This window comes from Brassica napus, chromosome C8, assembly GCF_020379485.1.
Source record: "Brassica napus cultivar Da-Ae chromosome C8, Da-Ae, whole genome shotgun sequence".
Classification (NCBI taxonomy): Eukaryota; Viridiplantae; Streptophyta; class Magnoliopsida; order Brassicales; family Brassicaceae; genus Brassica; species Brassica napus.
In genome coordinates, this window is record NC_063451.1 from 45,799,594 (window position 1) to 45,814,039 (window position 14,446).

Consider the following 14,446-nt stretch of genomic DNA (forward strand, 5'->3'; position numbering starts at 1 on the left):
TTTTAATTATCAAAATCATTATATTTTTATAATATTTTTTTTGTCTGTTCATAAAATTAGAATTATAAGTTACATATATGTTCTATCCTTTTCAGTTTAATTGTCGCTGTAAAGTAAATTTTGTTTCAAAACAAATGTCGTTTTAAAATTTAAATGCAAAATTTATTAACAATATTTTTCAAATTAGTTTTCTATTGATTATGTGTATAGTAGTGATGTTTTTATTTTGAGAATATGCAAAATTTAATATTTTTTTTTAATTTATGGGCATAAACCTAAAATTACAATTAAAATTAAACGGAAGGAGTATGATTATTGACATTTATTTTAAAATTTGAACTATATAATTATATTGCAATTCATTTCAGATAGTTTTATTGTGATTAGTGATTTTCTGAATATTAAAACACACAAGCATTATAACAACAATCACAAAACACCTAAAATCCCCCACGAGATCACATTATCTAGTCTAGCTCCACACACCTAAAAATCTACAAGCTTTTCGTTGCTCTGGCGTAAGATGTTTATATACAAAGATTAACCTAAAAGTGATGAAGCGCACATCAGATTAGTTTTCTTTTCAGCAGATAGAGATCAATGGAACTGTCTTGTCTTCTTCCATAGGCTTCATTACTGATGGTGGTGATGAAGAAAGCCTGTGAACCAAAACATCTAGAGCTTCTTTCATCCACCAGTCTCTACAAGCTTCTCTTGCTTCATCTACTTTCATCCACATTCTTTGACGAAGATGTTGTTCAGGCCAAAGCTCAAGCTCTTCTTTCACAAACATTGGGAACATTAGTCCTTCATAGAATGTTCCTCTGCTTTTGCTCAAAAAATCCCATTTTCCAAGTTGTCTCTGCTCAAATACCAACACACATACTTTTAAAACTTTGAAGCTAAATCCAAGTAAAATAAGGTCAAAACGGTACCATAAGATCAGTTTCAAGTATATACCTCAACGTCTCCAATAACTCCAGCTTCTTCCAGAGACTCTCTTGAAGCAGCTTCTTCTATAGACTCATCAAGCTCCCAACCACCCTGACATTATTCCAGAGTAATGGAATAGTTAATATTTCCATAAGACTAATAATCAAAAGCTAGGGCTTTTTTTTTTGTTTAGTTTAGTTGGTGGTGGTACATAGAGTTAGTACCTTTGGGAACATTAGAGCATGACCTTTTTGTGATGAGATAACCAAAACTTCAAATTCATCGCTAACTATGCCATCGCTTGAAGTTTTGAGTCTATACGGAATACACCTAAAGTTTCACCCAAATTTCAAATTTCAGACACTTAAATCACATGGAAATCAAATCCGAGATACATACCCTACGACCTGACGGCGTCCCTTGTTGTATCTTTGGTACTGACGGCCCGTACGAGAGACCACACACACCATTTATGTGTACAAAAGACGAGTGATCACGGTTTTGTTTGGACTGAAGATGAATCTTCACAAGAAAGAAGAACCCACGAATGTTTAGTCGGTTCGGAGATCGAAGTTACAAAGTCTTTTAAGTGTTAATTATAGAAAATGAGTGGATAGGAGATATGAAATATGATGGTTGAGTGCAGAAAAGATTGAGATGAGACAAAAACCGTTGTCTCTGCCTCGTATGGCTCATCCTTCTTATAGATAAACGGTCGATTTTTTTTTCCCTTTTTCTATTGTTCCCATCGTATTTGGTAATTTTAAGTTTAATTTGGTGTAATAATTAATTATAAAATAAAGCAGTGCACAAAAAAATATGAATGGTGAATTACGTTATCTCACATCATCAACTATATATGTTTTAGTGAAAACGTTAATGATCACTGAAGAAATGCACTTCATTGTTTTCAAAACGAGAGTCCACTATTCTATATCTACATTTTTGTGCTTAAATCTGGTTCAATATTTACATATTGCTCGAGATATTTGATGGACATCAAAGAAAAAGCTAACTGAACCAAACTGAGTAAACGAATGTGAACAGGAAGGAGCCAACAAATATGTCGACTCATCTCGATATATTAATAGATGTAAAATAATGAAACGTACGTAAATAATGGCGGGCCACATAGTTACGTAGCAAGAGAGTAAGGCATATAAAAACAGTTATAGTAATTGGAGAGTAGTGAGTAGTCATCCGCATGTAATTTCTCCGCAGTTTCTTGTTCCAGGTTTAGGTGGGACTCTATTATATATGAATAAAGAAAACAAAATATATAAAAGTCGCTATCCATACGCGGCTGGTTAATGTTTACGCGGCGGGACGACGTCACGTGCATCAAGCCCCAATGCCCCATGCACCCTCGAGGGACGTGTTCTGATCGCAATCTCTCATTTTCCGCGTATGCCACTAAGTCTGAGTCTGTGTCCATAGCCCATGGGAAAGATCGAAACTACCGACATGGAACAATGGTTTCACTAAATCCTGAAAAGTGCAAAATGTCACTTTCCAAAATTTGGCCAGCTTCGTTTATATATTACAATTTATTCGAAAATTTGCAAACTAATAACAATTTATCATTTAACAAACTCATAGTAGTTTAGTGATTGAAGGATTTATTAGATGTCCCACATCGTTTAATGATGTAATCTTTGGGCAATATAATATGTGTATGGGCAATCCTCCACTCATGAGTTAACTTTTGGGTGTGAGTTAGGCCCATCACTAATATGGTATTAGAGCTCATGGTTAAACCCAGTAGATGATTTCCCATATAAATAGTTGTCTACCTATGTAGCTTATAAAAATGGCCCATCTTGATGTGGTATTTCTGAGATGTTGGACTTGGGCTGTTTCCGATTGGACCGTTCCCATCCATATCTCGAGAGGGGCTATTAGATGTCCTACATCGTTTAATGATGTAATCTTTGGGCAATATATACGTGTATGGACAATCCTCCACTCATGAGATAGCTTTTGGGTGTGAGTTAGGTCCATCACTAATAGGATTTATCATCTTGAAAGTTTAAAGGATTAAAGTTGAATCATTCAACTATAATCATAATCATGTTTGGTTACTACTACCAGTGCCGTGCCATTGTACCTAGACGAATAAAATATGGATAGGTATGTAGTTGGATTCGTTTGTGTATCATTGTACCTAGCTAGATGCATCTATGTTCAACTATTATTTTTTTTGTCAGAATTACCAAATGTGAATGTTGTGTGCACAGGAAACGTCCAATCATATGAAACATTTCCAAGTGTCTACACACAAAATTAATAAGAACAAAGAAATATATTGATCAACGATGATTACAATCTAGGTTTTGACAAAAGATTATAACATATGCTTATTTTGTATTTAAACTACGGCGGGATGAGAGTATTCGAATGGTTCCTGATAAGTTGTTGTACAAACATGGAAGAAAGTTAATTTTGTTAGATCATATAACTCAAAATTCTCAACTCCTTATTCTTAGCTATTACCTTCCCTCTAATACATCTTCGTACCTCCCACTCTCACCCGAATAGCAATAAAAATAGTCGAGAATCAAACTCCTTCACTAGCTTAATCTTGTTGTATTTACTATTTTTGATGATCTGAAAATAGAACGAAAAAGGTAATTATATCAAAAGAGGGACTGGAAATTAAAGACGAGTACCTGTTGTTAGGAATGTCAAACAGGTTGATCCGTCCCGTCCCGTACCGCAGCGGGCTCGTCTTCGAGCGGGTCACGGCGGGCCAGCCCCGCGCGGGCTACGGTCCTTAAAATGGCTGACCAAAACCGTACCGCAAAACATGTAGGCCTTTGCGGATCAGCCGGCGGGACATAGAATTACAAACGAACATATGACTCATGAACGCTTCAAGATATGATTCAAGGCGCTTTATCAGTTTCATGACGAGTGAGTTTAGTCGATGATTGAATTGGATAAGACAATACACTTGTTAGTTGAAGATTTTAGTTGGATCAAAACACTAGTTTATTTACTTTTGTTAGCCTTCAAACATTTTAAAAATAAACAATACTTTAGTTGCTGAATCCAAATATTATAACTCATAAGTTTATAACAAATGCTTTAGTTTTCTGAATCCAAAATTATATAAAACCAACACCAAATCAAAGATGCTAATCCCAAAAATAAATAAAAAGAAAACACCAATCACACTTCTTATTCTTCATCTTTATCACCAACAAGCGACAAAAAGATAGAAATTTCTCTTCTTCACCATCAACTTCATCTTCTGCAAATAAGAATAATAGAAGTGAGTTAAAGATATATTGAAACCTAAAACTTCAAAATGTATGATAGTGTGAACAAATACATATAGGCAAAACTATGAAGAACCCATTGCGGGAACTAGATCTTCTTCTTCGGTGGAAAATGAGTTTTCAAACATCTTATGATGACTTGAAGAAGGTCCACAAGTGCAGATCGAAGGCGCTTGGGAGACCGGAAGCATCATCGACCCTGAAACCACCATCACCAGAGCTACATAAAGTCGAATCGCCTTCTCTCTCTCTCTCTCTCTCTCTCAATGTTTTAGGCGAAAGCAGAAATGGGGACTTAGGGTTGCGGGCCTTTAAAATCCCGCAGGTTAAGCCCATCCCACTTTCGACCCGTCCCGTTTTCGACCCGTCCCGCTTTCGACCCGTCTCGCTTTGAACCCGTCCCGCGAGGACCGCAATTTTGCGGGCTTAACAAATGGAGGCCCAATCCCGCCCCGCAGCAAGCCTTTACGGGCCAGACCCGCGGTCCAGGTCCTTGATTGTCATCCCTACCTGTTGTAAATGTGATGCATAGAGGACTAAACATACTTTCATCAATACTATTAAAAGGGAAGGAGTCTGAAAAAATCTACCTATAAAAGTTGTTTGGACCATTTCATTTAAGTCATTATTTTTTTGTCTTACCTTAAATTTATACTAACAATATGTTACCATATATTTATCTAACAATAATTTAGTCAATTTTTTTATTTATTTAAATCTCACTCATAAATCCTAATCATTACTATTACTATATTTATCATTTTGATTTTTAATCGTAAAAGCATTGAAACTAATGTTTTATATTATCACTTTTATCATATAATATATGATTTAAAGCAAGATAAATTACAAGACATATATGTGTACATTCTATCTTTCTCTTTCGTTTATAATAAAGTAATCATATCATATATAAACTTTCCTACTAAAATCTCATATCATATACTAAACTTTCAACCGTCTATAGTTTGATAATATTTTCATATTTAAAAATGATTTTTCTAAATATTCATGTTACCTTCACAAAAATGAAGAAATTCATTGGTTCTATTGAAACTAACTCGACTTCACGATATCAGTATTGATTATTCAAGATTTTGAAAATTATTTGTTTAGATATTATACTTTTATATACTTTTCACTTAAAACGAATCAATACTATTAAAAGGGAAATAGTTTAAAAAAATCTAATATAAAAAAGTTATTGGAGTTATATATAACTATTTATTAATTTTCTGATAATACATTAATCATTCTAAACATACAATATTTTAAATATTTTTAACAGATCTTAATATTATTTCTTATGATACATTTACTCAGAAAAATATTTCATCAACCATTTTTTTGTACAATAACGTTAAAAATCTATATTAAAAGGTTGTTGGACTTGATATGGACGTAATGGGTCTACATCTGTTTGGGTATTTAAGATCCTAAAAGAATTCGAAATATATAAAAAATCTGAAAAATATCCAAAACACGAAAAGTATTTGAAACTCCAAACAAATACAAAAAAAATTCAAATACCTAAAAATTTAAAATCTTATTCAAAATCTGACACGATGAACTAAAAAATACCCAAAATTTTATCCAAATACCCTTTTTTTTTTTAATTTAAAAAATTTACCTGAAATCAAAACTCTAATCGTAAACCAAAAACTTAAAAACAATATCCATAATACCGGAAACATATTCGAAATATCCAAATATACCTAATAAACACATATTTATGATGAGATCTAGGGTAAGACCCGGACTCAAACAAAGACATGCGGGTCAAAAAAAATTCAATAGGTTATCTTCTCTGGTCCTGAACTAAACCTATAATTTTGGGTCAATTCGGTTGTTTTTTTTGATCCGGATACAATTCTCATGTCGAAAAGAAACTTACGTAAAAGTCTACATATAAAATTTCAAACAAACTAATTTGTAGATTATATAGCTGTTAATACAAAGTTTAATACAAAGTTTTTTTTTAATACAAAGTTTTTTTTTTTTTTTTTTTTTTTTTTTTTTTTTTTTTTTTTTTTTTTTTTTGCTGTCAAAAAAAAAAAAAAAAACTTTGTATTAAATATAATCCAACAATTCCGCGCTTTCCAGGCGCGGATCAAAATCTAGTTCGCAATTAAGCGGGCATTGAGACACTCCCTGATTGGATGACATGGTATTTTACCCTTTAATCATACTTCTCAACAGAATAGTGCACAACATTTTATGATAATATTCTTCTAAACTAAACCTGAAAAGGATAGAGAGAAGTAAATATCAGCAAGGTTAAAATCAATAGATAAGAAATTTTTTTCCAACCAACAATTCTGCATTATTCACGTTTATTGAAATATAAGTAACACCTAAACTCCCTCATGGGACAGCTTGAAATGGGATTTTTTTTTTTAATAATACATGAACAATTTTGAAAAGTTCTATTAGTTTCAACATTGTTGATTTTTTTTTTCTTTTACAACAAAAGGTAAAACGAAACTAAGCAGATTTCTAATCCGAAAACCACTTTGGAAGAACTGAATCAACATAAACCATAGCAGAAGGCCAATTTCTAGCACCTTATACCAGTTTGTCCGCCATTATATTTTGCGTCTTTGGGATATGTTGAATAAACATAAAAATTTATTAATTTATCAACATAGAAGTAAATAATTTCGTAGTATCAATAATTTTTTTTTAAAATACACAAACAATTTTAAAAAGTTTTATATTCAATATTGTTGGACTAATTTTTAATTGATAATAAAATACATGAACAATTTTAGATATCCATTTATTAGACCAATTAATTTTCGTTGCCAATTAAATACACTGACTTCCTAAATTCTCAGATTTTACGCGTCAACAATGCCTCGGTGACGAGTTTAATTAAAACACGTAGTTAGAAATAGTGTTAATTGAAAAAGGAAATTGACCCGACCCGGATAACAACAAAAAGTTCGACCGGAGAAAGTCGCCGGAGAAAAGGAAAGGCGAAACTCTCCGTACATATTATAAACCCTGTTTTTTTTCTTTTTACTGTGGGCTTTTGCTTGCTCGCAGACACTTTCTTCCTCCTTCTCCCCTCTCTTCAGAACATAAAGTTCGAACCTTTCTCCTGCTCCCGCTCTCTTTGTTTCGCGAAGGAGCTAAAATCGATCTAGGGTTTTGGTTTCTGTTGTTGTTGTTGTTGTTTCATTACCCCGATTAAAGATGTCGCAAGACGAGGAGATTGTGATGCGGGATGTGACGAACGCGGGACTCTGCATTGGCGACCGCATTGGCCGAGAAGCCGCGTCTCAGCTCGATCTAGAAGAGGCTCTCGAAGCTTCCAGATACGCTAGTCATCCCTACTCCACTCATCCCAGAGAGGTTACTACCTTATTTTGAAGCAATTAGCTTATTTGGGTTCTCGAATTCGAAGGGAATTAGATGAAATCGAGCAATTACAATCGAAAAGGTTTCTCCTTTTTTTTTATGATGCAGTGGCCACCGTTGATAGAGGTGGGTGATACTTGGGAGCTCCCTTCTGTGCTTATTGAAAGGTACAATACAGCAGGTGGTGAAGGGACGGCTTTATGTGGGATCTTCCCAGAGATTCGACGGGCTTGGGCATCCGTTGATAACTCTCTCTTTCTCTGGCGTTTCGACAAAAGGTTTGGCTTTTTTAAAAATTTAGTTAACAGAGATGCCTTTTTTACATAGTTGTTTGCTCTGTCAATTAGGGATGGGCAATGCCCTGAGTATAGCGGGGAGGACCAGGCTATTTGCGCGGTTGGTTTAGCTAAATGTAGACCAGGAGTTTTCGTTGAAGCTATTCAGTATCTTTTGGTGTTGGCAACTCCTGTTGAGGTGAAGCTATTCAGTTTTTCTTTCTTTAGTTTTGTGTATTGTCTATAATTTTTTTTCTGAAGGAAAAAGTTGTTGCTTGTCATCAGTTGGTTCTTGTGGGAGTTTGCTGCACTGAAGGACCTGATGGAAGAGATCCTTATGCTGAAATTTCAGTACAGCCTCTGCCTGACTATACGATTTCATCTGATGGAGTGGCGATGACATGCGTTACGTGTACTAGTAAAGGGCGCATTTTCATGGCTGGGCGTGATGGGCACATATATGAGCTTCTATATACTACTGGCTCGGGATGGAATAAACGTTGTCGTAAAGTCTGCCTTACTGCTGGTGTTGGTAGTATTATCTCGAGGTACGCATATCCTCTTCCTTTTTTGACATTCTTTCTGTCCTTTCTGATCGTTCTTAAAACTTTTATCTTCAATTCTGCCGATTATAGGTGGGTTGTGCCGAATGTATTCAAGTTTGGGGCTGTGGATCCTGTTGTGGAGATGGTTGTTGATAATGAAAGGCAAATCTTGTACGCCCGCACTGAAGAGATGAAGCTTCAAGCGTATGTTTTTGGGCCAAACGGGGAAGGCCCTCTCAAGATGGTTGCTGAAGAAAGGAATATGTTAAACCAGAAGGATGTGAGCCAAGGGAATCGACAGTCGACAGCGGCAGGTCGATCTAACAAGCCAACCATAGTCAGCATTTCACCGTTGTCCATGCTGGAGTCCAAGTGGTTGCACCTTGTTGCTTCCTTATCTGATGGTAGGAGGATGTATCTCTCCACCTCGCCGAGTGGAAGTAGTTTCAGCGGGTTCAGCAACCACCGCCAGTCTCCAAACTGCTTAAAAGTCATTTCCACTAGGCCATCTCCTCCATTGGGCGCTGGTGTTGGGCTTGGTTTTGGAGCTGCATCTCTTGCTGGTAGAACTCAGACTGAGGATCTCTCCATGAAGGTTGAAACAGCATATTATTCTGTTGGAACCCTTGTCCTCTCAGATTCATCGCCACCTGCTATGTCTTCTCTTCTGGTTGTTAGCAGAGATCCAAGTGTTCACTCTCAGGTTGGCGGCACTTCAGGGTCAAGCTCAAGGAGTTCTCGGGCACTACGGGAAGTTGTGTCCTCTCTTCCCATTGAAGGCCGTATGCTTTTTGTAGCAGATGTGCTCCCATCACCCGATACTGTCGCTACTGTTCAGTCATTATATTCAGAACTTGAATACTGTGGAGTTGAAGTCTCCGGAGAGTCTTATGAAAAGGCTTGTGGAAAACTCTGGGCCAGAGGTGATCTTTCAACCCAGCATATTTTGCCAAGAAGAAAGATAGTCGTTTTTACCACCATGGGTATGATGGAACTGATCTTTAATAGACCTGTTGATATATTGAGAAGGCTTCTAGAATCCAACTCTCCACGGTCTCTTTTGGAAGATTTTTTCACTCGCTTTGGAGCAGGTGAAGCCGCTGCAATGTGCTTGATGTTGGCTTCCCGCATAATTAATTTTGAAGATTTAATTAGTAACACTGTTGCCGATAAAGCGGCTGAGGCTTTTGAGGATCCTAGACTTGTAGGAATGCCACAGTTTGATGGCAGTACTGGATTGTCAAACACTAGGACAGCAACTGGAGGTTTCAGCATGGGCCAAGTTGTTCAAGAAGCCGAGCCAATATTCTCAGGCGCTCACGATGGGCTCTGCCTTTGTACTTCAAGACTACTTTTCCCCATATGGGAACTTTCTGTAATGTCTAAAAAACCCAGTTCTGATGCCATGTCTTCGGACGGACTGGTGATTTGTCGTCTTTCTGCAAGTGCTATGCATGTGCTGGAAAGCAAGATTCGATCGTTGGAGAGATTCTTAAGATCTAGAAGGAACCAGAGAAGAGGGCTTTATGGATATGTTGCTGGGTTAGGAGGTGTAACTGGCTCTATTTTGTATGGTACTGGTTCAGAGTTGGGAGCTACTGAAAGGAATATGGTTAGGAACTTGTTTGGAGCATATTCTAATGGAGGTGAGTCCGCAAATAAAAGACAACGGTTGCCATATAGTCCTGCTGAATTGGCTGCCACGGAGGTAAGATTTGTCGAATTCTTCAAAATCTAGTGTTACTTTCTTTCTCCTCAGGTGGTCCTTTTAGGAAGGGATTAATTAGTCTTTCCCTCCTGCAGGTAAGGGCGATGGAGTGTATTAGGCAGTTGCTTCTCAGATCTGCAGAAGCCCTTTTCCTGCTGCAACTTCTTTCTCAACATCACGTTGCTAGATTAGTTCAGGGGCTTGACGCAAACTTAAAGCAAGCTTTGGTTCAGTTGACATTTCATCAGTTAGTGTGCTCTGAAGAGGGTGACCAAATCGCAACAAGACTCATATCTGCCGTGATGGAGGTACCTCACTTTGTAATTTAAAATTAACGTGAGGGTCCTCTTACTAATTGTTTTGAATGTCTTAACTTAAATCTGCTACTATTGGTGCCCCAGTATTATACTGGCTTAGATGGCAGGGGAACAGTTGATGATATAAGTGGACGACTACGTGAAGGTTGCCCAAGTTACTTCAAGGAGTCTGATTACAAATTCTTCTTAGCTGTTGAACGCCTTGAAAGAGCTGCGTTAGCGTCAGATGCTGAGGAGAAACAGAATGTTGCTAGAGAGGCGTTCAGTTTCTTGAGTAAAGTCCCTGGATCCGCAGATCTCAGAACTGTCTGCAAACGTTTTGAGGAATTGAGGTTAGTTTTTCATTCAAGTAAATGTCTACACAATTGGTTGGTTAGCTTTTATTCTTGATGACACTCAAAAAAAGTTGAATCCCTTATACCTTTCTGAAACGAATTTCAAGAATTATGAATAATTTTCTACAGGTTCTATGAAGCTGTTGTCTGCTTGCCTTTGCAGAAGGCCCAAGCCCTGGATCCTGACGGCGATGCTTTCAATGACCAGATTGATGGTTCCATTAGAGAGCATGCTCTTGCCCAGCGGAAACAATGCTACGAAATAATCGCCAATGCCTTGCGATCTCTAGTTAGTTCCATGCTCGAGGAGGCTTCACGTAGACAATATATATCCCAAATCGTTCATCTTGGTGTGCAATCAACTGACAGAGCCTTCCGGGAGTATCTGTACACGGCCATGGTAGAACTAGGTCTTGAAAACGAGCTGCTAGAGTATGGAGGTCCAGATTTGGTACCTTTTCTCAAGAATGCTGGCAGTCCTGCATCAGAGGTTAATCCTTTAAACTATTTCAAATCTTATGGTCAGGATTTCTATGGAAATTTGTCAATAAATAAGACATAGCGATGAATCTTAAAATATTGTCTACCTCTTACCTAAAAACCTCCATAGCTGAAAACTAGGAGCCTCAGTCGGCTACCAACTGCAAAACATAAAACAAATAAGGTTTAGTGGTAGACACTGCATCATTTTTTGAAAAATTATTCATTTCTTCTTATGCTATAGGTCGGTGCCGTTTCGTCTGGATCATCAGGGACACAGATTTCATCTGATCAAGCAAAATACTTTGATCTGCTTGCGAAATACTACGTGTCGAAGAGACAGCATGTGCTTGCTGCTCATGTGTTTTTAAGGCTTGCAGAACGGCACACAATTATTCCAGGGGACAGTCCTACTCTTGAACAAAGGTATCTGTCTTTTATGTTGTCTTGAAAACTTTCTCCTAATTCACAAATTACATTGATTGTTTTACTCTCTCTTCCTTTTCAATCTATAATGGTTTGCTGCTTTGTGAATTTTAGGCGACAATACCTTAGCCTCGCAGTTTTACAGGCCAAGAATGCAAGTAACAGTGATGGTTTAGTAGGTTCTGCCCAAGGTGCTTCTGACAGTGGGTTGCTTGATCTGCTCGAAGGAAAACTCGCAGTTCTCCAGTTCCAAATAAAGATTAGAGACAAACTTGAAGCTATTGCTTCCAGTTTCGAGTCCTCTGTTGCCATGCAGGACTCTGACCAGAATGAACTTGATGGTGATTCTAGTGACGATTCCAGCTTAGCAAATGCGGCAAATGAAAAGGCCATGGAGCTCTCCTTGGAACTTAAAAAGATAACGCAGTTGTATAATGAATATGCTGTCCCGTTTGAGCTCTGGGAGGTAAGTCCTAAACCATCGTATGTGCTAGTGTCTTTGACTCTCTGTGAAGGCTCTCCATATGTTGAATGTTTGCTTTTCTCATATATGCAGATTTGTCTGGAAATGCTCTACTTTGCCAACTATTCTGGTGATGCTGATTCAAGCATCATAAAGGAAACATGGTCTAGACTCATGGAGCAAGCTCTTTCACAAGGCGGGATAGCTGAAGCCTGTTCAGTTCTCAAGAGAGTCGGATCTCACATATATCCTGGTGATGGAGTTGTTTTACCGCTCGATGTTTTGTGCCTTCACCTCGAGAAAGCTGCACTTGTAATCTCCTCCTACTCGTTCTGTTCGTTTGGTTCTTTTCATCAGGTTATGAGCTGATTTTTGAATAGAAGTTACTGACAATTTTTTACAGGAGAGAGCAGAGAGGAATGAAATGGTTGGGGATGAAGACATAGCTAGAGCTCTACTAGCCGCCTGCAAAGGCGCAGCTGAGCCTGTTCTCAACGCTTATGACCGTTTATTATCAAATGCAGCCATTGTACCATCGCCGAATCTAAGAATCCGGCTCCTTCGTTCGGTTCTGGTGGTGCTACTTGAATGGGCAATGTCTGTGTTGTCAGACAGAATGGGACAGAGTCCAACCAGGTCTTCTTTGATGATATTAGGTGGCTCGTTTGCGCATGAGAACAAAGCCGTTCGTAACCAAGGGGTCCGTGATAAGATCGCAAACGCCGCAAACAGGCAAGTTTCTCTTTGTCATCTTAAGTAAGCTTTAGCTATTCGGTTTTAGGAAATATATCTGATTGAACTGTAACCAAATCAAATATTCTGATTGAACTGTAACCAAATCATATATTATATAGTCTTGGGTATAAACGTAAATGTAATTCTTATGTCTTTTGGGATACTGAACAGATACATGACGGAGGTTAGGAGACTGACGCTACCACCGACGAAGACGGAGAGTGTATACGCAGGTTTCAAAGAACTTGACGAGTCTCTCATTACTCCATTCTCCTTCTGATCCACCATCACTCTTCTTCTCTTTTAATTTGCATCAGTTTTCTTCACCTTATAGGGAGTTTTTAGCAGCTTTATTAAATCACACTCTTGGGAAAATCTCCCCTTCTTTAGTCTTCAGAGAGAATCAAAAGATATGAAAAGAATAATACTGTTAGTTGCTCTTAGATAATGAGGCATTGTGCGTCATTTCTTTGTATTATGTAACTGCTGTTATATTCAAACCAAGTTGATATTTGAGAAAACAAGTAATGAGGATTAAAGGTATTTGGTTAGTTTATGGTATATGTGCGCTAAAACTTAACAAACCTCAACATGATGGATGAGAAAACAAGTTGATATTTGAGAAAACAATCACTTTTCTTTGCAAGTTGCAAACATTTGCACTTGTTAAAATGAAATAGTATACTTTACATGAAATTTTCGACTAAGACCATTCGTGCTTCTCGACGTTGGATTCCATTTCACACATTTTCATAGAATCAAAGTCGAATTTTGTTGGCAGCTTTTGCTTCCCCTACCTTGCTTGACCTTTTATCATCCTCTCGTCTCGAGGACAACAACATTAACAATAAGAAGAAAACAGTGTTTACGTCAAGTGTTTTTAGATATTAATTTTGTATTATCGTTTATAGAGATGTGTGTGCACTCTTTGGATATTTCTGTGTTGCAGATATAAAATTGGCTGTGTGTTACAGTTGGATATTTCTGTGCTGCAGATATAAAATTGTCTGTGTGTTACAGTTTAAGTTGAATAATGTAGACTGGTCAGATTTTGAAACCGTAACTGTTACTGAATTTTTTTAATGAAAATATTATGGGGACCAATGGATTGTAAAAGGGAAACGTAAAGGAAATGAAATGCGTTTAGATGGATAATGTAATGAAACAACTAAGATAATGTAAACAAACAGCTCCAAATTTGAGATTAGTTGAATTGACCGTGGTCCGGACTTGGGGACATGTTCGGTTCATTAAAGCTCAGAGATTCTTGTTCCCTCCCTACATTGATTTCTCTCTTCATTATATACACTCGTATCTAAAAATAATACTACTAATAATGTAAAACTTAAGGAAAACCAGTTTCTTATACTACAATTTATGATTTTACGAGGGTGTTTTTTTCAGTTTGCACAAACAAAAAAGTTTTGATCAGTCACTTTCTTGTCATAATCACAATACTGCATATGCATAGAGTAAATTCAAATATTTAAGGAATTGAATTCTTGCTCAGTCCCCTGAAATTAGTGAGACAAAAGAAGAACGTTACATAAGCTTCAAAAAGCAATCTCAAACTTGAATAGGAGTG

General features: G+C 37.2%; 2 protein-coding genes across 2 annotated transcripts; one reads left to right on the forward strand and one right to left on the reverse strand.

Annotated features, from left to right (window-relative positions):
* Nucleotides 1-307: 307 nt before the first annotated feature.
* LOC106413811 (nudix hydrolase 18, mitochondrial) lies at nucleotides 308-2,064 on the reverse strand. The gene is made up of 4 exons (XM_013854551.3): nucleotides 1,333-2,064; nucleotides 1,158-1,263; nucleotides 961-1,044; nucleotides 308-862 (listed from the first exon to the last, which is right to left on the reverse strand). The coding sequence occupies exons 1-4, from the start codon at nucleotides 1,401-1,403 to the stop codon at nucleotides 584-586; spliced, it is 540 nt and encodes a 179-aa protein (XP_013710005.2). The 5' UTR covers nucleotides 1,404-2,064; the 3' UTR covers nucleotides 308-583.
* A 5,066-nt stretch (nucleotides 2,065-7,130) lies between these two features.
* On the forward strand, nucleotides 7,131-13,422 carry LOC106415529 (nuclear pore complex protein NUP155-like). The gene is made up of 13 exons (XM_048765263.1): nucleotides 7,131-7,571; nucleotides 7,686-7,855; nucleotides 7,925-8,051; nucleotides 8,138-8,400; nucleotides 8,488-10,105; nucleotides 10,201-10,413; nucleotides 10,507-10,754; nucleotides 10,887-11,247; nucleotides 11,482-11,663; nucleotides 11,778-12,129; nucleotides 12,220-12,438; nucleotides 12,530-12,858; nucleotides 13,033-13,422. The coding sequence occupies exons 1-13, from the start codon at nucleotides 7,413-7,415 to the stop codon at nucleotides 13,139-13,141; spliced, it is 4,350 nt and encodes a 1,449-aa protein (XP_048621220.1). The 5' UTR covers nucleotides 7,131-7,412; the 3' UTR covers nucleotides 13,142-13,422.
* Nucleotides 13,423-14,446: the final 1,024 nt, after the last annotated feature.

What these genes read in the sequence shown, in the direction of transcription:
- LOC106413811 (XM_013854551.3), bottom strand. Translation starts at nt 1,403, where the DNA reads ATGGTGTGTGTGGTCTCTCGTACGGGCCGTCAGTACCAAAGATACAAC. An exon ending in GGACGCCGTCAGGTCGTAGG is followed by an intron (nt 1,264 to 1,332) that starts GTATGTATCTCG and finishes GTGAAACTTTAG; the next exon opens with GTGTATTCCGTATAGACTCA. An exon ending in ATGCTCTAATGTTCCCAAAG is followed by an intron (nt 1,045 to 1,157) that starts GTACTAACTCTA and finishes GAATAATGTCAG; the next exon opens with GGTGGTTGGGAGCTTGATGA.
- LOC106415529 (XM_048765263.1), top strand. Translation starts at nt 7,413, where the DNA reads ATGTCGCAAGACGAGGAGATTGTGATGCGGGATGTGACGAACGCGGGA. An exon ending in AAACGTTTTGAGGAATTGAG is followed by an intron (nt 10,755 to 10,886) that starts GTTAGTTTTTCA and finishes AATTTTCTACAG; the next exon opens with GTTCTATGAAGCTGTTGTCT. An exon ending in CTGGCAGTCCTGCATCAGAG is followed by an intron (nt 11,248 to 11,481) that starts GTTAATCCTTTA and finishes CTTATGCTATAG; the next exon opens with GTCGGTGCCGTTTCGTCTGG.